At 27.5% G+C, this 24,222-nt stretch overlaps 1 protein-coding gene across 1 annotated transcript in view; it reads left to right on the top strand.

Annotated features, from left to right (window-relative positions):
- Positions 1-5,444: 5,444 nt before the first annotated feature.
- LOC135924083 (dual oxidase 2-like) overlaps positions 5,445-24,222 on the top strand; it is a 31,768-nt gene continuing 12,990 nt past the window's right edge. Inside the window, exons 1-13 of the mRNA XM_065459131.1 lie at positions 5,445-5,521; positions 14,880-15,250; positions 17,738-17,860; positions 18,126-18,296; positions 18,590-18,792; positions 19,312-19,567; positions 19,984-20,150; positions 20,504-20,573; positions 20,644-20,740; positions 20,795-20,973; positions 21,238-21,419; positions 22,884-23,065; positions 23,983-24,101. Of these exons, the coding sequence (XP_065315203.1) occupies positions 5,445-5,521; positions 14,880-15,250; positions 17,738-17,860; positions 18,126-18,296; positions 18,590-18,792; positions 19,312-19,567; positions 19,984-20,150; positions 20,504-20,573; positions 20,644-20,740; positions 20,795-20,973; positions 21,238-21,419; positions 22,884-23,065; positions 23,983-24,101 (2,197 nt within the window). The remainder of the gene's footprint in view (positions 5,522-14,879; positions 15,251-17,737; positions 17,861-18,125; positions 18,297-18,589; positions 18,793-19,311; positions 19,568-19,983; positions 20,151-20,503; positions 20,574-20,643; positions 20,741-20,794; positions 20,974-21,237; positions 21,420-22,883; positions 23,066-23,982; positions 24,102-24,222) is intronic.

The following is a 24,222-nucleotide window of genomic DNA, read 5'->3' as shown; positions in this document are numbered from 1 at the left end:
GCGAAGCGTAAATGATTTTGATCTCGTAAGGCGTTGTTTTGAGCTTTCATTTGTTGCTCGAACATATTTGATACAGAGGCTCCGATTGGTGTATTTCCATTTTTCTGTTGTTGATAATCGAGGAATCTATTGCGTTCTTGAACCTATACTTTGGAAGGATATAATTTAATGAATATTAAATGACTTTAATCAATTAAATAAAAATATTACATTGTAGTATTCATGATCGCTCCCATAATAAGACGAATCTTCATACAAACTTGGCAGGGAAGGAAATGGAGGTCTAGTTATTGGTCTCTGATGGGGTGGGATCCATTGATTTGTCTCAGGGTGCTGTGAAAATCTCGGGACCAAATTTGTATTAACTGAGGATTGCATCATTCCCATATTTTGTGGAGTAGCATCGCCGACCTGTCGGTATTGAGTGGGCGTATATGTCTCGTTTAAAGGGGGTCTATTAACTTGCTGAAATTGATTCGTTATAGTGGGTTTGGGTATTTCCTTCGGTTTCTTACGACAGCACCCACAACAAAAACTCATCGTGCTCTTTATTCGTTACTAATCATTGATATAGATATAAAATAGTTTATATTGTTACTATTATTAAAAAAATTATGGGAATATTTACAAAAAACATCATAGGTAATAATTTAAAATATTGTGTTAATAGGGAGGGGGGAGGAATTGGAAAGTTTTAGAAAAGGTCAAAGCTACTATAAGGGCTAATTAATATATTATCAATTTTTGATAAATTTTTTTGAAAATTTATACAATGTATAAAAAATTTTGTTATATTATAATTTTTAAATTTTTTTTATAAAATCTCTTATAAGACTTTGTTATAATCTTTTTTTTCTCATAAGATTTATCAATAATAACAATTTTGTGCTTTCGATTCACTTTCATCGATTATCTTCTACTCGCTAATACACTTTTAAATGGTGAAAATGATGCTCCACGAGAAAATGTTGATACATTAATATAGCTCTGTTTTTAAGCTGTATTACCATTTTCTTTACATCAAGATTATTTACTTTTCTGATAATTCATCAGCCAAGATCAACTGGCGATTTTCATTTGATAATAAAAGTATCATCCATATTAATATTAGTATTAGTTAAAGGACCAATTAATAAGAATTTTTGATAAAATTTTGGATATAAATTGATAGAAGGATGTTTAAATTCATGAAAATATTTAGTCATCTTCGGAAAATCTTTCGAGAGTTAAACATAAACATCACTAGATTAATTAGATAATATCAATACAGGATAGCAAAATATTAATAGATGTAATAAATGACTGTTATATAATATTTGACAACCTACTTTTAATGTATATAAATTAAATTAAAAGAATTAAGGAAAAGTTCTTCTTTTAAGAGGGAAGCGCAGAAGTATCTCCACATCAACAAAACCCTCTAGATTTTTAAAGTCGATGACTTCCTATTTATGACGAAATATTTAAAGATTTAATTATAAAATGAATACTGGCTGTGGCTAACCTCCCCTCCCCCCCGAGTGAACCTTTTTAATGATATTTTAATGACGCAATTGTAATATACCCCACTGTATTAGTGAGCCACCGTAGGTATAGCCTTCCTCCGAATTTAAGACTATCCAAAACAATGATGTATGTTAAACTTAGGTTTTAGATCTCGTTCATAGTAAGCACGATTATCGCTGAAGCGATGCGTAATTTATTAATGATAGCAAAAATTAAAAATGATGTCTTTTGTAATTTACTCATTGTTTACGCAACATCGCGGTATTTCGCGCTTACTTTAAACGATGCCTTACATTTTATATTCATAACTATTTGAATTTTTTTTTGTCTTAATCCTCGTATTCATAATAAAAAAAATAATAGCTCTATAGAAAAGCATTTCAAAATTAGTAGTTTTTAAAGGCTTGATTTCTAAAATATTATGCAATCCTGGAGATTTTCTCTAGATGGCAGAAAAGTTTGGACATCTATTAACAAAATCGAGAGGCTTGCATAATATTAATTTGGTTAAAATTTTAATTTAAAACCAACTAAATCGATTTTAACAACACTAATCGACATTTTTAATTTCTTTTACTCTTGGAAGAAATTTAATTTTCAGATAATATACGTGTCACTTATTGATCAACAAAAAAAAAATTTCTTTTCCGACCTAAAAATTCAGCAAATATACATTTATTAAATTAGTAAGAAGAAGTCGAAACTCTGAAAATTAGTAAGGAAACATTTAATGGGGAAGAACTTAAAATTTTTTATGTAAATCCTAAAGAAAAATAAACAAAAACAAGGAATATAAATAAGGGGAGAAGCTAGAAGGAATTTTTTTTAAAAAATTCCAAAATTTTAATATTACTTACGATAATAATCATGGGAATATTAAACTGAGTCATATATTTAAAAATGTATTCATTTTTTTGGTTTAAATTTCAAAAAATAAAAAGACGATTCTAGAATATATTTTTAAAAATTATTATACCAAATTAAAATTTGTTTTAAATAATGAAAACAGAAATGATAATGCTTTAAATAGAATCGAATACTCAAACACTCAATTCGAATCATTTTAAATGAATAAGTATAATAAGATAATCACCTATCCATAATATGTATTATTCGATTAATTTCTTAATTCGAAATGAATAATAAAGCCAAGCACCAACCCACTCACTTAACCCCCCAACTGAAACATGATTCCTACAATAACTAATTAGATCAATAAAACATTCACGCATAAACTGCTAACAATAAAACCATGCACCCAAAGATAATAGTCTAGTTTCTCGCAGTATTTATTTATATTCGATCTATAAAACAAATAAAAATGATTTAATAAAAAAAAATAAGTATAGTATAAAGTAATATAAAAAATCTACAGGCTTATTTAGGAACAGATTAGGTGGTTAAAATATCTCCTGACAATAAAATGTTTTATTAATATTTTTTAATTTTAATATATACCATGTGTTCAATAACACGTCATTAGATCTCATTTTCAACCTGAGAAAATATTGGAATTCCTCCAACTAAATTTGTTCCAAACATATCACACAATTTTATGCTTATTAATCAAGACAAACTCACAAAAAGTCTAGTTTCTTCACTCGCAGTATTTATTTATATTCGACCTATAAAACGGATAAAAATGATTTAATAAAAAAAAAATAAGTTTAGTTTAATGTAATATAAAAAATCTACAGGCTTATTTAGGAGCAGATTAGGTGGTAAAATATCTCCTGACAACAAAATGTTTTATTTATAATTCTTAATTTTAATATATACCATGTGTTCAATAACACGTTATTAGATCTCATTTTCAACCTGAGAAAATATTGGAATTCCTCCAACTAAATTTGTTCCAAACATATCACAATTTTGTGCTCATTAATCAAGACAAATTCACATAGGATCCCAGGTTAAAACCAATTAAGTTGTTGCACCTTTCTTCATTCAACCCTTGTGTTTCTTTCAAAATAGAAAAGATCTTACTCCTAATTTTTTCTCATAAATAGTTTAAAGGCGTGATAATTCCACGCCTTTTTTTATCTCAGAATCAGAACTAACCCTGTTTTTAAATATCCTATTCCTTCTAAAATTAAAAGAATCTGAAATCAAGGAATTTACTGAAGTTATTCTCAATTATAAAATAAAATTATTTAGACTCAAGCCTCCCTCCCAAAATAATAAAAAATACAGTGGACTAAGACGTCAGATCTCGCAGATTTAGCTTTAACATTTAAAGATGCATTAAATTATTTATAGCATGTGTTTTTTAATGTTGTAAGATCGCATTTTGTCAGAATTGCATTTCAGTATAGAATAACCGTAAACAATTTTACTCTGAATTTTTTTTTAATATTAATATAAATTAAGAATACTTAAAAAAAAGAAATTTATTTTAAAGATATGTTCAAACTTTTAAAAAATCTAATCAAATTTGAAATATTTAAAAAAAATAGCAAAAAGTTTTAATTTTTTAAACGCCGCCATGGCCTCCTAAGTCCACTTGAGAAAGGAGGAAGATTTCCGTCAGGTTTGTAGCAGGCAATAAAAAATACCGCCAAAAATGACAAGTCCTAAATATTTTTTAAACAAGAAAGCTAAGGCGTCCACATAAGCGACGCCCTGTGCATTCGCTCGTGCAAAGCGATAATTGATTTTTAGGGCTACCGCCTGACTTTAGTTAGAATATTGGAACATGGCAGGCAAAAGTATCGAATTGGTGAACACAATAAAGAAAGGTATGATGTCGTATGCATGATCGAGAGTCAAAAGAGCTCGGAAAAGGGTATAGTTTGTACTACAATGGGTCTGCGGTAAAAAGGAATGGAGTGGGTATTATCTTGAAGGAAAAGCTCATATAACGTGTTCGAAGTCAAGAGGTTCATGGATCGCCAAATGTGAGTCAAGCTCACTGATGATGGGGGCCCGCTTTACATTATAGATCACAGGTTAGATGCTCGGAGATGGAGTAGTAAACTTTTAACATAGCTGGAAGCAGTTATTCAAATTCCAAAGTAGGATGAAATGTTAATGGGGGCCAATTTCAATGGGCATGTGGGCATAAAGGTCGGGGTTTAAACGAAATCATGGTGGACATGGCTGGCTACGGGGTAAGAAGTAAGAAAGAGGAAAGAATGTTGCAACTAGGCCAGGTGTATGACATGTCAGTGATCAACACGTTTTCCAAAAATGGACGGAACACTTGGTAAAACATAAAAGTGGGCTTCATCGAAGAGTTGAAAATCTATGATCAGGAGTAATCATCTTTGGAGGATCCAGGATTGAAAAGTTATACCGGGAGTCGAAATTACTAGACAGTATAGACCCAAAGTGATGGAGTATGTAAGAAAGAATGGTGGTGCCGCAAAAGAGAAGATCGCTTAAGCCTCGGACAAGATTCGATCGGTTAAAAGACGAGAAAGTGACGAATCTCTCTCACATATTAGCAAGAATATTGTTAGTAAAAGTTGACTGGAAAGAGACTGGCAACAATACATGAAGCAAGGTGGCATTGAAATGATAAATAATGTCGTTGATATTCTTGGGAAAACTAAAGAGACAAGGCGCTGAAGAGAGAGAAGTGGTTGTAAAATTGTGTCAGTGAGAAGAAAAGACTCTACAAGATATATATTTCTCAGGGTCTGAACGACAGGAAGGCTTCCCAGGAGTATAAAGGTTAGCAATGAAAGGCAGTGACGATGGAAAAGAATTGGGCGTATGACGAATTGGCGAAGAAATTGGATTTAAAGGGGGAGATAATAATCTACAAATTGGTAAAAGGCAGGTGTAAAATATCGATGGTATGGGTCATGTGCAGCGTTAAAAAGGAAGATGGCATAAGTGTATATCAACAGCGCGATGTGATCGTGATGTGACGACTGTACTTTTAACATCTTCTAAACGTGGGATCATTTAGTTTCAATCCTAAGATTTGTCAAATGAACAACGAAGTAAAACTTGTAATCCAAAAGATGGAGAAAAGCAAAGCTATGGAACCAGACGGCTACCTGTTGAAGTATGATTGAGTGCAGGGACAGAAGGATTAGTAGCCCTGACGCGATTTTTAAACAAAATCATGATGGAAGGCAAGATACCGGCTTATTTGAGAGAGAGTATCATCCTACCCATCTACAGAGATAAAGATGACCACAAGAATGCTTGAATTATAGGTGGATAAAGTTGATAAGCCATACTTTGAAGATTTGGAAAAAATCGTTGTCAGGAGATTACGGGGTGACGTGAAGGTATCGAGAAATTAATTGCTTTATACAAAGCTGTTCTACCATTGGCCAAATTTTCTTCATACAGTGATGAAAAAATATGGGTAGATGATGAAGGAGCTTGCATATGGTAATCATTGACTGGAACCTAGAAATATGATATGGTGATGTATGCGCCAAAGAAACTTCCTGAGGGTTATGTAAAACTCATTAGATGTATGTAAGAGAACTAAAATGACGGTCGGAGACTCAAGGTCGTTTCTTGTAGAAGTCGGGCTACACCAAAGGTCATCGTTGAGTTGCTTTCCCTTCTTACTCATCCTCGATACTATAACCAAGGATTGCAGAGGTCAGCTCCATGGTCAATGTTGTATGCAGATGACATTGTGATATTCGAGGAAACCGAAATAATAGCAGGACAGCGGGCCGGCGATTGGACAATTAGGTTTGCAATATATGACCTACGCATAAATTGTCTAAGACAGTATATCTGGAAACAAACGTTACAGGTCGTTTTCAAGGAACTATGTAGGTTGCTCTACCAAAGTTAAAAAGTTTAGACACCTTGTGTCTAGAAAACATCAAGATAGAGGTTGCTTGACGAGATCATCGCTAGGATACAGAAAGATTGGATGAAATAGAGAAGCATATCAGGTGTGCTTTGTGACAGGACTATTTCACTGTGGCTTAAAGGTAAGGCCTAGAACTATCGTAAAACCGGTCTTGTTGTATGGGTGTGAAATTTTAACATTGCGAGCTGCTGAGAAAAAGAAGTTGGAAATAACTGAAATGCGTATGATTAGAGGGAGTCTAGGTACAACGAGCTGGATCGCATGACCAATGATTGCTAAAGAAAGAAGATGAGCGTAGCTCCCTCATTAGAAAATATAAAGGATAGTAGACTGAGATGGTATGGACATTTGTTAAGGACTGGCTAGGCTAACGTGAATCGGCAAGTTCTCAAGTAAATTATATTATTTCTTATTTCATTTTTATTTGTAAAAATTAGGGCTGTAAACGTTACTTCAAAGAAAAAAGCATTACTTATCACGTTTGAAAAAAGAACGCCTTCCGTTTTATGATAAAGGGAAAGTGTTACTCGCTATTCAAAAAAAAAGTCTGAAAAAGAAAAATAATAATTAAAAAGATAGGAAAAGAATGAAAGTATAAGGAGGTATGGGAGATTATTCGATGGAAGAAATAAAACCTATAAGTTGAACAAATAATCGCGATAGTAAGCCTTTGGCGAAAAAAGAGATTCCTGGCTGTTAAGTCTTTTCGCGAATCAGTCTCCCTATTTCTTTGAGAAAGCCTTGAGCTTTGCTTCCGAAAATGGTAAGAATGAAGCCAGATTTGGGGGTATAAATGAGTAAAAAGAATCGATGGAGCTGTTTATGGTGATTTTTCGGGTATCTGTAAGGGCTATGCTTTTGATCATGATGGGATATGCAATCCATAGGGCAACGATCTCTAGAATTTAAATCAGTTATTGAGGGCACATTTTAAATTTTAAAAGACCAGCAAGTATAGAAGTACTTTCTCTGATGAATTTTAAACAATTTTTATCATGAATTTTCTATATATTTATTTAAAATTTATATGAAAAATCTATAAATTTTTTAAAATCTAAATTATGATTAAAATGTTATGGCAAACTTGTCTAAAATTCACAGTGCCGGGACTCCACATGTGTGAAATATATTTTCGGTCAAATCGGATTTGAATTTAAGCCTCCAGTTTAAAATTAAGAAATTTCGAATTCCTATGGATTCCATATTTTATATCTTAGTGTTCGATAATATATTTTTTGATTACTTGACAACAAACCAAATAAATGTAATAATGTCTTTAAAAAAATTAAAATTATTTTTTTAGAACCTCCTACTGGAAAGAATCCTGGATAATGCTGATGCATAATATGATGATTTAGATTTATTTATTAAAAATTTTCTTTATTTCATCATAAAAAATTTGCAATGCACAACAAATTTCATTCAATATTTCCTATTATGCTTTAATATTTGTAAATTCATGTAAATGAAACTATCGAATACCACTATTGTTAGATGCAATCAGGAGCCTATGCACCAGAGGGGGCAGCAGAGAGGTGCCCCCCCCCCCTGCCATGCTATAAAATATATATGCCGTCTTAATATTTTTCAAAAATATTACTGATTCCTATCTCTTATCGCATATATATTCCAATTTACATTTATTTATCACATTCATAGTTGAAATAAATTCGCTACTAATTTAATCTATCAATTAATATCGATTTCAAATTTTCCTTGGCGTTATATTTATCTATTATTTTAAAATTTTTCACCAAATCATTGAAACTTTTACCTGTAAAATATAGTAAAATATTTCGATATGATTTTTAGACTATGAGAATAGCTGAAAACTAGTATTGTTAAATGACTCGATTTAAGCCGATTTTTCTAAATTAATATTTTATTATAAAAAATATTGTCTAAGGCTAGGGATTTTTCTAATGGATGACCAAACCTTTGTTCCAACTATGAGCACAGGCCCGTAGTCAGCGGAGAGTGGGGTAAAGTTTTGAAAAAATATAAAAGGGCTCAAGCGCATAGCCAACGAGGGTGGGAGAATGGGAGAAATCCCCCTCCCATATTAAGAATTTTTAAAAAATATATAAAAGGGCTACATATATTGTGAATTACCTAGTATTTTTCAAATAGGTTATATTAATATTAGCAATAAAATTAATTTAATATTTATTTTTTGTATATTAATATATTATCTCGCGAAAATTTAAATTTCATTTTCGTACATCTTTTAAGCCTTAAACACTGATGGATATAAGAAAATTTTATCAACCAAAAAACTATTTAAATTATCTCTATTAATAACTAGGATAAAATTTATTGTTTAAATATTCAAATAGACAGAATATGCTAAATATAATTTCTGAGACTTCTTGTGCTACAGAGAAAAAGAAACTGCAAAAAGCCTGCACGACAAGATGGAGCCTTCGACATCAGACATCAAGTTGTTCAGCATTTTTTGGACCTAGAAGAGTCTATTTTGTATGCCCTTGAAAAATATTAAAATCACCTGAAACAGATTACAACTTAAGTGGATACATTATTAGATTTAATATGACCGCCGTTTTTTTATTGGAATATATTAATAAACTAAAAATGGATTTGGCCGAAGTTATGGGAATCGCGTATATTATGTCACAACTTAGAAAATCAAAAGATAATATCGATGAGGAATTTCTCGAGATTTATGTGATTGTTGAGGTGAAAGCGAAATTATATGATTTTGAGATTCATAAGCCTCGAATTTCTCTGATAAGCAAATCGTTCCAATATTAACGTAGACTCAAACGAGAATTCGATTTGTGATTTAACAAATGACTCTATCCAATTTAAAAATACTATATCTTATAAAAATCTGAGGATATAAAATCTTGATATTGAAAAATTAAATATTTAGCTAAATTTTATTCATTGGTTATAAATGTATCTGAAGAATAATTAATTTCAGCATTTAAATGACATGAATGAAAGATTATTTTTATAGATAATCCTTCAAGAAATATAGTGAAAGCATTTCATACTTTAAAATATATTTTATAAGTTTTCCAAATTAATAAAATTATTGTATATTTTGGCAATGATACCAATTAGTATAAGCACAAATGAGAGGACCTTTTTTTCATGAATATCAAAATTAAGACATCTTAAAATTGATTGAGTAGACTAGCTTTATTCATCGAGATCTAATCCCCAACACAGAACAAATTTTTGGCATAATAGCAAAGAAGATTAAATTTTCATTCATGAATGGTGTTTTGATTAATTTTTTAAATCATTATAAAATGTTTAATTTTATATTTTAGTGATTTACATACCTGTTTCTGTTTATATAGCGATAATATTTTTTAACCGTATTATATTCGCTCATAATATTTTGAATTTTACAATATTTATTATTTGTGTTCGAAATTATCATATTTTCAAATATGATTGGTTCTAATAAATTTTATATGATGATTAGTTCTAATATCTAATAAATTATTAATGCTCCAAAAAAAATCATTTCAATACAAAAAATAATTACCCCCCCTCCCCCCCCCCCCCACCCCGAGCACGATTTTAAGGCTAGGTAATATTTTTCTGTATAAAATATTAAATATTAGCCGTTTTTAAAAATTGGCTCAAATCGAACCGTTTAACAACATTACTGAGAATTACTACTTCTGAGTGTTTGCCCTTCTTAATACACGAATCGATACCAATCACGATGAAATCATTGAATTATTAGTTCAATCCCAAAGAAAATTGAATTTCACATTATAAATTTATAAATCATAATTATATTTATTCCCATATTTTAATACACCATATTTATTTTTATGAATAATTTGTAAGTTTATATGCAAGAATTAAGAATATTTTTGTGCATTAATCCATATTTTCACATTTTTTTTAAAATTATAATTTAAATTCATATATGAAATTTTAAATGCTTAAGATTTATTTTTTTAACAAATATTACAAATATATTTAGTATTTTATCATTAATTTATATTTATATATTAGAAATTGTCAATTTTTTATAGTCACAAATCCTAATAAATTTTTGAAACTTAAGATATTCTTAAATAACTCCTAAAATAATCCTAAAAAATATTTTAAATTACCCCCCCCCCCTATAGCGAATTCCTGCATACGCGCCTGGCTACCACTTAAGTGAAATAAGAGGAGTAACTCCTTGAGACTCCCAGGGTTTCTAATTTGGATTTTCCTTTTCAGTTAATTTTAATTCAATAGGAGGATGAAGTGATTAGTCTTTGAAATAACGGGAAAACGAATGTAATACTTTATCGCTAGAAATATTGTTTTTTAATTACAAAATGGAATTGATTTAACAACTCCAGAGTGGCACTCAATGCTTTAAAACATTTTTTCAATATTCATTTACTTTGTACATACTAGTAGGTGGATTACTAAAGCCAATTTTGTTTTATAAGTTATCATATTTTAAACAAATGTTATTTTCTAACCAATTTCGATAACAAGTGTTTTTTTAAGTTGATCCTATATAAGTGATTTAATTAATATGTTTTGATTACGGTTTTGACTAAATAAATATAACTAAAAAAAATTTCTGAATGATTTATTCCTTTGTAAGCTATAAATATAATTAATCATTCATAAAATTTTGGATTAAAATATAGAATTTTCTGGGGAAAAATAAGAATTACAATATTATACAAAACAAAATACAATATAAATGAAACAAGAAAATGTTACCGCAACCTTTTACCTAAAATAGTGAAAAAAATTTGTTCTTATCTTAATTAATTTTTTTTAAAAATATAAACTCATTATATTGAAATAGAGATATTAGACAATATAAGAGAGAGAAAAAAAATTTATTTTTAAGATTTTTTTTTGACATTGAAAATTAAAAAAAAAAACCTTATTTTGTATATTATATATTATACAAACAAATATATAATATTCTTTGTAAAACTCAGATGCCTGCAAAACTGGAATCCGGTCCGGCTTCGAGATTTAAAAATGTTACAAAAAGGATTTTTTTTGCATAAAATTTTGAGCAAGAAATCTTTGAAAATCATAAAAAATTGAAATTTTCTTTTAAAAAAATGAAATTTTTTAGAAAGTTGTGGTTTCAATCATGATATGCATAAAAATCTCAAAAGTTTTTTTAGAAAAAACATCTGGAAATTTAGATAAAATTTGATCAAAAATCTTGTTTGAATGAACATTCTCAAAAAAATCCATGTAGCGTTGCTCAAATTAAAGTTAGGGTTGTGCGAAGCCTTTTGTTCCCCCTTCTGAAGCCAATGGTCATCAGTGAGGTCATTAAAATATCTATTTTAGATATTTTTTACGAACCAGCATCAGCATCTGAAGATGTCGTTTTTAAATTTTTTTTAAAAAAATTATTAATTTTTTGATATGCATTGTTTCTATCCTTAATTTTCACTCAACATGTCCTTGCTTTACAAATGGGATATGTCTGGAACTGGACAGTACCAAAACAATTTTAAAAATATCGAAACAACATTACTAGAAGTTTATCTGCCAAGGACCAAGTACATTAATAGCCGTTTCAAAATGTTTATGGTCAAATTTTATGAAAGTATTTGTTTTTAAAATGTTCTATGGGTATATTACTATATTCCAATTTTTAATCGAATACATTATTTATTGAATATAATATTCGCACATATCAACTCAGATTAATATAAATCTAATATTTTACTCCATTATTCGACTCCTTTAAATATTAATAAACAAATAATAATTCGTATAATTTTTAAAAGATTAAATCCCATTTCCCAATAAAGTTATCCAGGGGCAGGTAATTTCTTCTCAAATAATTTAAAAACTAATAAACTTAATGCTCATGAAAAGTTTTAAATGTAAATTTTGAATTTTAACACGTCAAAAGAAACTTTTTATTTTTTTTTACTAATAATTTTTTTTATAAACGTTACTCAGGCTAAATATCAATTCTATAGATAAAGTAATCTCAAGCAAGGATTATTTTGAATTTAAAAAATCCGATTATATTTATATGAACATTAGAAGCTACGAGTTTTCTTAGGTTCACGATTGGGAATATGAAGATGATCGACTCATTCTTTGCAAATTATATGACAGTTTTAAGTGACAACAAGTTCTTCCAGGTGCTATATATAATATAGATGAACCTGGTAAATTTAACATATTTGACAATTTATTATAATTTATTTACCTAGGATTAACAATTTTATATAATTTTTTTTTTGAAAAATCTAAAAATAAAGAAATGCGATGACACGCACTAATTCTTAAACTTTCATTTTTTTAAATTTTATATTAATAAGATACTAAAAGACTTTTTTTTAAATTTTAATTTCTACTGTATAGATATATAAAGAATTTAACTATGTTTAAACATTTTGGAAAATTTGCTTTGCCTATTTTTTTATATAGTACTTCAATTTTCTACGGACAATATAACCCCGGTCTCTACTACTTACTAGGATAAATATGTATAAATAAAATAACTTAATAATTTATTGCTTTTTAATTTCACTCTTTAAAAAAGTTATGCCTTGATTTAGCAAACCATGGGGTTAGTCAAAATACCTTGTGATGTGAGGCTGCTTAAAACATTGGATTTATAATGGATAAAGATGCCAGTTTTATTTTTTAAGATTGATTTTGAATAATTTTAATATTTTGAAATTATAGCTATATAAAAAAATTTTGCCAAAATATATATAAAAATTAAAACATAATTTTGATAATTTTAAGTACATTTAGTATATTTAAAATAATTGGTTCTACATTTTTTGTAATATCTCGTAAAATTTGATATAAATAATCTACAAAATAATCAGGATAAATTAATTGTAAAAAATATTTCATAATACATTGGTTTAAAGTACCCTAGTTTTGTAAGCGTACTAGCACTGGCTTTACTTATGATTAAAATAATATATAACATCATAAATGTTCGTAAAACTTTCTCAAATTATAAAAGAGGATTAAAACTTTGTAAAAGCTAAATTACATATTAATATTTTTTTTAATAGAGACTTATTGAAACTTATGTAAAGAGAAAAGCATTATGTATTAAGTGTAATAATAAACTTATGACAACTTCCATAGGCTAACTTGTGTAGCTGGTGCCGTCATACTGCAACATTTTCTACCAACTCCACTCTGAGAGTAGGAAAAAATCAACAAATATAACACTTTTAACAACTTTTTGTTCTATCCGGTATTATACCTGTGGAGGATTTCAAGCCCTAAAATAATTCAAACGGATAAGGTAAAAGTTATGTTTACACAGGCGATCAAAAAGGTTATTACTTGTGGCAAAGAATACTATTAAAAATTCTCTGATCCATCCGCATTTCAATCTATTGTTGTCAAATGGCTCAATATGAGTTGATTTTTAAAATGGCTATCTCAATATTTTAACCAGACACATATTGTCCAAGCCTCGAGATTTAGGTAATAGATGTTTGTGCCATCTATGAGCAAAATCTCGAGGCTTGCATAATATTTATCTGAGTAAAATATTGAGTTAACCGTTTTTAAAAATCGGCTAAATCGAACCGTTTAACAGTACTATCTCAATCGATACAATTACATTTTATTTTATAGAATATTACAATTATGTGATATTATAGGTTTTACTATACTCTCTACTGCATTTCTTAAAAAAAATTTCGGAATAAGAAAATATTGAATAAAGTAACATATGTTTCATTTTACTTGAGTTTGCAAAAGATGTGTTATTAATTATTATTTTTATTAGTAAATATAAATTATATAGCATCAGTATATTAACCCACTTATAACGTTTACCCACTTAGAGTTTTATATATTGCAATGTTTTGCGGTTTTAAAAATGTCTGGAAGTTAATTCGGTACTTTTGAAATATCTTATTATTTACTTGTATAAGCGAATTTATTTATAATATATAATTCGTCCAAAAATGTCAGTTCTCTTTTAAAAATTTATTTGATGACATATTAAAGCTATAAACCTAAGTTACATAGGAAAATTAGTTCCGAAATAAAATTATTTATTATATCCTCCTTAGAAAAATTTCAAATTTCAAAAAATTTTTTTAATGGGTTATATTTTACATTTAAAAAAATATTTATTTTATATAATTTAAATATGAATCATTTAAAAAATATTTTTCATAAATTAGCATAAATTTTAAAACAATCGCTTATATTGAGATCACTTTATTGATAATTATTCTTAATATGTATAGAATATATTTTTTTTAAATAAATATATAGTTCTTCAATGACAGGTATATTATCAATTTTTTTGTTTTACACTTTTATTTACACCTTTGAAAAAAAAATAGCTTCACATAAATTTTTGTAAATTAATTTATTTTTTAAAAATAAATCGAATATTATTTTAAAAAAAAATTCTTCTAATATAATCAAATATTTATTATAATAATTAATTTTTTTTATTTCATTCCGCTATTTAGTAGGGTGTTGGAAAAACAATTCAGATTCCCAGAAGATTCATTACCACACAAAACAAATTTATTCAAATGCAACAAATGGCAAAAAAATTCCCCAAATATTACTTGACCTTATTTCTAATAACTAATTGTTATAGGATATACCCAGAGACCACCGTGAACCAATCTGCAAAAAACAAGGAGGATCGTGAGACGCCTATAAATGAGATTAATACTTTCGATTTGACGTCCAGCATAAAATCGAAAGAAGCCCAAGATAATTTGACTTCATCATCTAATTGGGGCATGACTTCTCTATTCCCCAACGCAGTGGGAATTGGAAAAGATATCCGCATATTTCCTTTCAATTTAACTTCAACTCCATGGCTGCTTAACACGATTTTATCATCTCCTCTAAAATCGACCAAGTCATTGTCTGGTCCGGAGAACTTTGAATCGAACACGATTCTTAAGGATAAGAAAGCGTTGCGATTTCAAAATGATCACAAAATATCAAATCCGAATAAAAGTGAGTCTAATAATATATATTTTATTATGAAATATTTTACCTTTATCGATTTTAAATATAGATTTTTATTATTGGTCTTCACTTCACTTTGTGTTCCAGAAATTAGAATGTTAATTTTTGAAGGTTATAATACAATATTCTTCTTTTTATTATTTAAAATGAAAATATTTAAAAAAAAACATTTATATTTAAGATATTACTGAATTAAAATTCATAAAAAAATATATATTGTCAGATTATTTACATTATAGAGATTACCCCCCACCCCATATAATTAACTCGTTGACATATATTTATTTTCTATAAAAAGAAGTATTTTATTTTATATTTCTAGGAATTTTATATTTCTACTTTGTATTTACGAGACAATGACAATTGACAACTACTTTGTAATTATGATAAAAACACGGAAAGTTGAATAATTAATAATATTAATCTTATATTAAATAAAAAGAATTTGATAATTCGCTTAAATATGATGTCAAGAAATATTTTAGATTCATTTTATATCAATTTTTTTGAAAAATATTTATTTTATTCAAAAAATCATCACAAAAAGATAATATGGATTAATTAAAATTTTTTTTGATAAAATGATTGAATGGGTGTTTAGAAATTTTTTTCCAGTCCATAATTTGTGTATAAGCTTTAAAAAAATGTTAGGATTTCCAGCCCACCCCGTGAATGTATTTTGCGCAGGTTGTCGAATCCACCCTGACCTTTACATTGAAGTTCAAATGCAAATGACTTTATTTAATTAAAAAAATTTCTATCATAGATGTGAAATTCGAATCGAACAAAATCAAAAGGGAATTAGTATTATAATTTTTTTATAGGTCTAAAATTGAAAGTAATAAATATTTTGTAAGAATGGGAGTTTAAAAATAAAATCAAAAATTTTTGATCAAATTTTGTCTAAAAATTCCAAATATTTTTTTTGTAAAAAAAATCCTTTATAATATAAGTAAATGTTTTGCAATTTTTTATACATAAAATAATTTTTTTTAAAAAAAATATTATTTCATCTGGTTAAAATTAATTAAATTTTTAAACAAAGATCTGAGAAAATGGCAGGTGGGGCTGAAAAGATCAATTTAAAACCCTGACCAGGCCTAAATATTTTTAAAAATGAATAAATTATATCAATAACTTTGAAAAATCATATATAATGGCATTTATAATATTCATTCTATTCTTATTTTCAATTTTTCTATAAATTTTTTTTTAAACCTAATATAGTCCAGTTAATTTAAAATGACAAAATTAAAACTGAATCAGAATTTAGGCTTAAAATTTTAACATGTAGGTCTCTGGAATCAAGTCTAAAAATGTTTTAAATGTTACTATATTTTTTTATTATTTCCTCTTCTTACGTGTCTTATAACATAACCTTAAATGATAATTTTTTATCTTAAAATTAAATTGTCTCATTTTTTTTATACAATTATAATAAATAATGAGAAATAAAAAGGTTAAATTTAGACGCAAGGTAAATTATTTACTTTTTTAAAAAAAAAATTTATATTTTTCCGCGAAAATTAGAAAATTACAAATTAATTTTTAATATAATATTTTTAAATTTTCATAATTTTTTTTTTTCAAGTTTAAAAAAAAAAAACTTGTCCATTAAAGGTAAAACATTACGTAAATAATGAAACAATGAAATTATATTTTTCAAGATCAAATTTTTGAAGCATTATTCATTATTAACATACAAAATTTAAATTAATAATAAATAAGAAAAATAACATTAAATTTAAAATTATAGATTTATATTTGATACGTGATATTAAGCACCTAGTCCTCTTTGTTGTATTTACAACAAGGTAACGCTTGGTTCTCTCAAAATAACTCATTAAACTGGGAAAACAAAAACTAAGGGAAATAATTAGTTCTCAAGAGGTAAAGCTACTTACTTAAACGCCCATAGAAAATAAGAATATAACCATGCCCGATTAAATAAAATGTCGAACTAAGTGGAGGGGGTGGGTTGGCTAGGTTAAAAGTTCACTTTTATTTAGCAAGAGGTAACTAAAAAAAAATTTAATAATAAAATTAATATTTGGAAATTTCATTTTTTAGTTTCCCGCTTGAGGCCAAAAATTTTCGAACAATGTGGAAATATGAACCTTATAAAATAAGGCTCAAATATATATTATTAGGCCCTAATTAGCGGGCAGTGGCGAACACAATCTAAACTGGAATATTTTTTTTAAAAAAATGCCTTTAATTAAAATTAAGTAAAAATGGTATGCATGAATTCTAAACGCTTTTAAATTTCACTAAAATCACTCTCCCTGATTTGACGTAATAGAGTCAGGTTAGTTTTTTGGAGGGAGGGGGGAAAAGAAGTGAATTTATATAATATTATGGTAACGAAGGTATAATTTATATTTTAGGTGTAATATGAATTCTAAAATCAAGCTAAAATGAAAATTTGTTAACTTGAAAATATTTTTTTTGTTTATTATTTGGCACATTTTGCAGATAGCTGGAATTTCGGAGAAGAGTTGTTTGGCAGGAGCCAAATTTTAATGGACAGAGAAATTGAGTATAGTGATTACGATGGATGGGTCAATAATTTAGCAACACCTTCGCTTGGATCTTCAGGTTAAAAAGAGTCTTGAAGGAATATTTGGTTTTATTATATCTCAAAATTTTTGAAAAATATTTTTATGTTATGAAGTTAGGATTAAAAAAAGCAAATTTTTAACAAAGAAAGAAAGGAAGGAAGGGAAGAAGGAATAAATAAAGAAAGGAATAAGAAAGAAAAAAAGTAAAAAATTAGAGATTTTATATAATAATCAAAAATTATCGTATTATATTAATTTCAGAAATATTTTATATCAACAAAAATAAACAACACATCAAAAAGGTTCCGATTTGCTGAGACTAAGTCCTGCCTATTATTCGGGAGACGACGGCGTATATAAAATCCCACATTTTATCAAGAATCAGAACTTATATGAAATAAGTTCGAAAATATTCTCTGGTCCCTCTGGTCTAATTTCGAAAACCAACAAAACTGTCTTTTTCGTATCCTTCAGTTTATATTAAAATCTTACCATATAATATTATTTAAAATTTTATTTTTCACAAAAACTTTGTGTAGAATTAATATATTTGTATTATAAGATATTATTTTGGAGTCTCCATCATTCCTATAAAAATATTTGATATCGGCGTATAATCGTAAAGTATAATCAAATATTTATGTCAATGCGCTAGGGTTCAATGTTTTTTTTTAAAAATACTCTTTGAATTTAAAATAAGAGTTATTGGTATATAATTATTCCGTCATATCCTTTAGTTGAAATTTTGATTCCTCCCCGATTTAAGCTGCCCACGTTATTAACGAAATTATGAATGCCCGGGAACCTGCTTGCCCTAGAGAAATGATCAAAGTTAAGATGCCCAATTCTGCGTCCCTTTATGCTTGCTTGAATAATAGTATGAATAATAGGGATGAATTTTATACGATATATAAAAGAGCCGCATACAATCCCTTAACTGGCAAATCACCAAATTCGCCTAGAATACAAGTCGAAAATACTTATTCTTTTGGAATAACTTTATATTGTATTATAATATTGGAAAATCAGATTGTATATTTTTTTTAAAAAACGATTTTATATAAGTAGTTATTTACATTTCATTACAGTGATTGAAAATATTGAGTGCTATATGCTTCTCCATAATGACCCCACTATTTTTATATAAAAGAACGTCGACCGATTTTGTCCTTTCTATCTAGTGTTGTTAAACGGCTCGTTTTGAGCCGATTTTTAAAAACGGCTAACTCACTATTTCATCCAGAATAATTTAACTCAAGCCTGAAGATTTTGTTTGTAGAAGGAACAAAGGTTTGGACATCTATTAGCGAAATCTCAAGGCTTAGGCTATATTTTTTAGGCTAAAATATTGAGTTAGCCGTTTTTAAAAATCGGCTCAAAATGAGCCGTTTAACAACACTATTTCTATCTCATTAATTCTTATTTTTTTAAAAAATATTATTGATAAATCGTGATATTTTTTTATGGAAATATTTTAAATTTATATAGATAAACAAAGTAACATCGTTTTTGGATGGTAGCTCAATTTATGGCGGAAGTAGGGCTTGGAGTCAATTTGTAAGGTCTTTCGAAAATGGTCAGCTTAAAATAGCACCGATTAAAAAAATTAGAGCCTCCATTGAAGATTACGAAGACCCGATATCGATAGGTATGCAATACCCTCAATTCAATATAGAAGGGCTTCCGATGAAAAATATTCCACCACCTTATACTAAATCTCCTATGTCATACCAACGGTTGTTGAGTAAATTCGAATATTTTTCGTTCTATGAAACTTAATATTATTTTGCAACGCATTCTACTGAATAGAAGAAAACTAGCTATAATCATATGTGGTCATTAATTACATTTGTTTAGGTATTATAACTAAATTAGTTTTTTTTGACTAAATATCTTTAAAAAAAAATTGAATTTAAATATTTTAAGATGTACACATTTTGACTAAAGATAAGCTTGCATTTGTTAAATATAATTTAAGAAGTTTTATTAAGAACCTCTATTAAAAATTAATAATTACTAAAAAATTATAAAAAAAATATATATATAGAAAACAATGAATTATCTAAGATTTTTTAGAACTTTACACGAAAGGAAAGTTAAGAAATGTACCTTTATTAATTTATATTTACTATTTTTATACATTTTGGTAAATGTGACCAGTCTTTGGGGATGATCGCAATAATGAATCACCTTTATTACTGACAATGGGAACGATTTGGTTCCGTTGGCACAATTATCTCGCGAACTTGATATCGATTCAACATCCCGAATGGTTGGAAGAAAAGATTTTTAACGAGGCTAGAAAATGGGTGGTAGCGATCTATCAAGTTTTTCTATTCCTTTATTTCTCATATCCTTCATTGATTCACTGTACTCAAATCAAATTAAAATAATTTTTATAATCTTTAATACAACCCCCTTCCCCTCCCCCCCCCACTCTTGAGTTTTTTTTAAGGATGTAATATATTTTTTGTTCTTCTTAATTAAATAGAAATAAATTTTTATGCTTGGATAGAATTTGTAAATTTCGGCTTGCCCAATGTTTAAAAAAATAATTTTAAAACCTATATCATTTTCAGATCGTGTCTTAAATTGGACCTGACATATAAAAATTTTGCAAATTACGATTTCTAATAATATTGTTTGTTCGCTAATTTATTTTTCGCATCGAATGGTAAAGAAAATCGTATTTCAAGATTGGCTACCAGAATTACTAGGCATAGATAAAGAAAGTATTCCAAAATATTCAGGTAAACATCTCAAATTTTATAAACTGTTTATAATAAATATCATTTTAATTCTAATACTACATATTTTCAGGGTATAAATCTCACATAAACCCATCTATAAGCATAGAGTTTGAAGCCTTGGCATCTCAGTATTATGTAACAATGATTCCCTCTACCTTATATATAGGGTAAACATATTTTGAAATTTATTAATCAATTTTCATGATAAATTTTTTTAAAAGAAATTCTTCAAATTGTCTTCCAAAAGATAAAAATAGTGAAAATGGTGGAGCGTTAAGGCTATGTAATTCATTTTGGTCTCCAGAAAAATTCTTGAAACATTCCTTGGAAGAAATTATTAACGGAATGATAACACAATTAGCCGAACAAGAGGATAATATCATCGTACCTGATATGAAAGGCATGATATATATATGTTATATATAATAATATAATATATACTCTACTTTTATATCAATCGCAACTCTGTTCTTTTAATAAATATTTACTTTTGAGCACTTTTGTTATTTAAACAAATTTTTTGCTCATAGAAAAAGTTTTAATAAGAAAGAAAACTTTTGGATTAAAAAATGAAATTACTAGGATCTAAAACACGATTCAATTCTTAAGTGTATCGCATTTATTAAACCAAAAAGTATTTATATAGTTTTTTTTAAAAAATTAGAGTTTTACTATGGAAAATTAAATGGGCTCACCAGGAGTAATTACATTGTTGACAATATCGTCCATTCGATAGATGTAGGAATTCCAAATTATAACGAAGTTAGAGCTGCTCTTGGTTTTAAAAGAATCAAAAGTTTTAAAGATTACAAGAGAAATAATCCAACTTCATTCCAAGAAAACAGGGTAATTTTTTTTTTACTTTGTACATATAATATTATAAATTTACAAAATAATATATTGTTTAAATTGACAGAATTTGTAAGTTACCACATTCTTATATGGATGCCAGAAAAAAAAATCTCCAAGATGGTGTAAAAATTTTTTTTAAAAAAATATCATTTCATCTCTGTTAATGTCTGATGTGTATATATTACTAGATTGGCGATTCAATGATTAAACATAAAAGCTGCTATAGCGCCATTTTGTAAACGTCGAATAATTGTATTATCGATCATTACATCTAATCGAAATGCAAACTACAAAATGGCGTTATAGCTGACGCCTATGGTATACTTTTAAATGCATGAATCGCCAGTCTAGTAGTATATGCACATCATTGGTTGAGGTATAAATAAATAAATATATTATAAATTTTAAAACAACCATTTATTTTTATTTCATTTATTTTAAATATAAAACCTTCATAATTTTTGAAATCAATAACTGCTTTTATAGATTATAGTAAGAAAATTTATTAGATCGTTTATTAATACTATTTTTACCTTTTTGAGTTTGATTTTATATTTCTGATTAAGAAGTTTACGAAGAACAAAGCAATTAGTATTTTTATTTTCCTCTGAATTTCCTATTGCTATTCAGATCAATTAAAAAAGTATTATTTAAAATTCAATTTTTTTTTAATTTTTATTATTTTTGATTAGTATTGTTGTTTTCATATTGTTCTGTTGATTCTTAATATAAATGTTTCGTAAATTATATCAATTTGACTTTGATATTTATAGAATAATCATTTTAGGTGAAATAATCTAATATCCTTAAGATAAAAATCAAAATAAAGTTGGAAAAATAATACCCACAAGTTAAATAATCTGAATTCAACCCGTCAACAAATATAACATTATTCTGAAAAATTAATTAAATTTGGTTTATAAAATTTAAAAAATCCCTAATTTATTTTTAAAAAAAATATTTTAAAAAATTACTTTATTTTTTTAAAAATTACTTTATTTTTTTAAAAATTACTTTATTTTTTTAAAAATTACTTTATTTTTTTAAAAATCGCTTACTTATTTTTTTAAAAATCGCTTACTTATTTTAAAATATTCTAGTTTTCAAGAAATATTTTATATCTAATTTTTTACAAGGGGTGCAAGTGAACTCTTTTCCCACGCATTCTTATTTTGATAACTTCTTAGTGTTTTTGGGTTTTTTTATAACGAGTTATTTTTATCATTACCTTACATAACGTCAATGGTAGAGGGCACTTGCCAGCTCATCATACCTTATGCGTTTTCTGAGAATCTATAAAATCAAAGAAATTGGCTTTTTAACCCTTCAAAATGATAAGGATGCCACTGTTTTTTAGAAGAAAGTAAATCGTTACTTGTAATTGAATTGAATAAAGAATTATTAACTTATTTGAATTTTATATAAGTAATATATTTTAATATTTTTGTCCTTTTAAAGCATTACAATGATTTGCTAAACCTTTATGATTCTGACATTAATAATATGGATGCTTGGACAGGTGGGATGTTAGAAACTAAAAATGGCAAGCCAGGAGAATTATTTTCCCTAATCATATTCAACGAATTTATTAGACTCAGGGATGGTGACAGATTTTGGTTCGAAAACTATAACCAAAACGGGTAAATATTTTTTATATATTTACCAATTACCGTAACGTTTCATTACTGATACCACTAACTAAAATCGTAAAGTTATACTATTTGATATTTTTTTAACATGAAAAATATATGCAAAACTATTTATAATTAATCTTGTTGTAGCTTAATTAATTTTATTATTTTCCAAAAGATGGCGCATATGTGAACCAAAATTGAAGAATTATTAGAAAATCGAAAAATATTTTATTTACTATATAAAATTTTCCAGGGCTATGTTTGGATATAAAAATTTGGGCCAGCTGAGCAAGAGCCCCCAAAAATAAATAATTTGCAAAGTTCCAAACGAGTTCCTATTTTAATTAGTGTTGTTAAACGGCTTGAATCCTATCTCATTGGCACCAATATAACGATCGGCTTATTAGAAGACAACACAACTTGGAGTCAAGGGCAAATACCTTGTCCGATTGATGAATGTAACAATTAAAGGATTGCTTAATATTTTAGCTATAAAATATTACGCAAGCCTAGAGATTTTGCTCATATTTGACAGGAAGGTTTGGACATTTATAAACTAAATCTCGAGGCTTGCGTAATATTTTTGAAAAAATATTAGATTATAACTTTATGAAAATCGAGCCGATTAACACCTAAAAATTAAAAAAAATGAAGAAAGTAACATGATTTCTTATTTTGGTCAATCGACATCTTAAATTAATTATATTTTAGCATTTATTTTTGTTATTTTATCCTATGCATGGTTAGAATACATTTCAGAAGGCCTATCATTTATTTACAAATTGGCTTGGCCAAGTCCATATTTTTTATTTAGTGAGCCTCTTCCTAAAATTAAAAACTTTAAATCAGACTCGACTCGCATTTACACGTGATTTTCAACTTTTTTAACAATATTAAAACTTAATCATTTTATCATATTCTAGTTTGTTTACAGAGAGTGAGGTTGATTTGATTAAGAACACAAGCTTAAAGTATATTGTTAGAAGTATTACCGACATTTCTGGAAAAAGATTGCAAGAAAACCTATTTGTTTTAACTGATGGTAAGAAAATACTTTAAATTTATTACGGTAGATGCTTATGTATTATATGTATGTCATATTGGGATATGGAATTCTTTGGGATTTAGAATATCTCAATGAGGGCAATTTTTATATGTATTTC

The sequence above is a fragment of the Gordionus sp. m RMFG-2023 genome, chromosome 2 (genome assembly GCF_954871325.1).
Source record: "Gordionus sp. m RMFG-2023 chromosome 2, tfGorSpeb1-WG-v2, whole genome shotgun sequence".
Taxonomy (NCBI): domain Eukaryota; kingdom Metazoa; phylum Nematomorpha; class Gordioida; order Chordodea; family Parachordodidae; genus Gordionus; species Gordionus sp. m RMFG-2023.
This window is presented reverse-complemented; position numbering and strand designations above follow the sequence as displayed.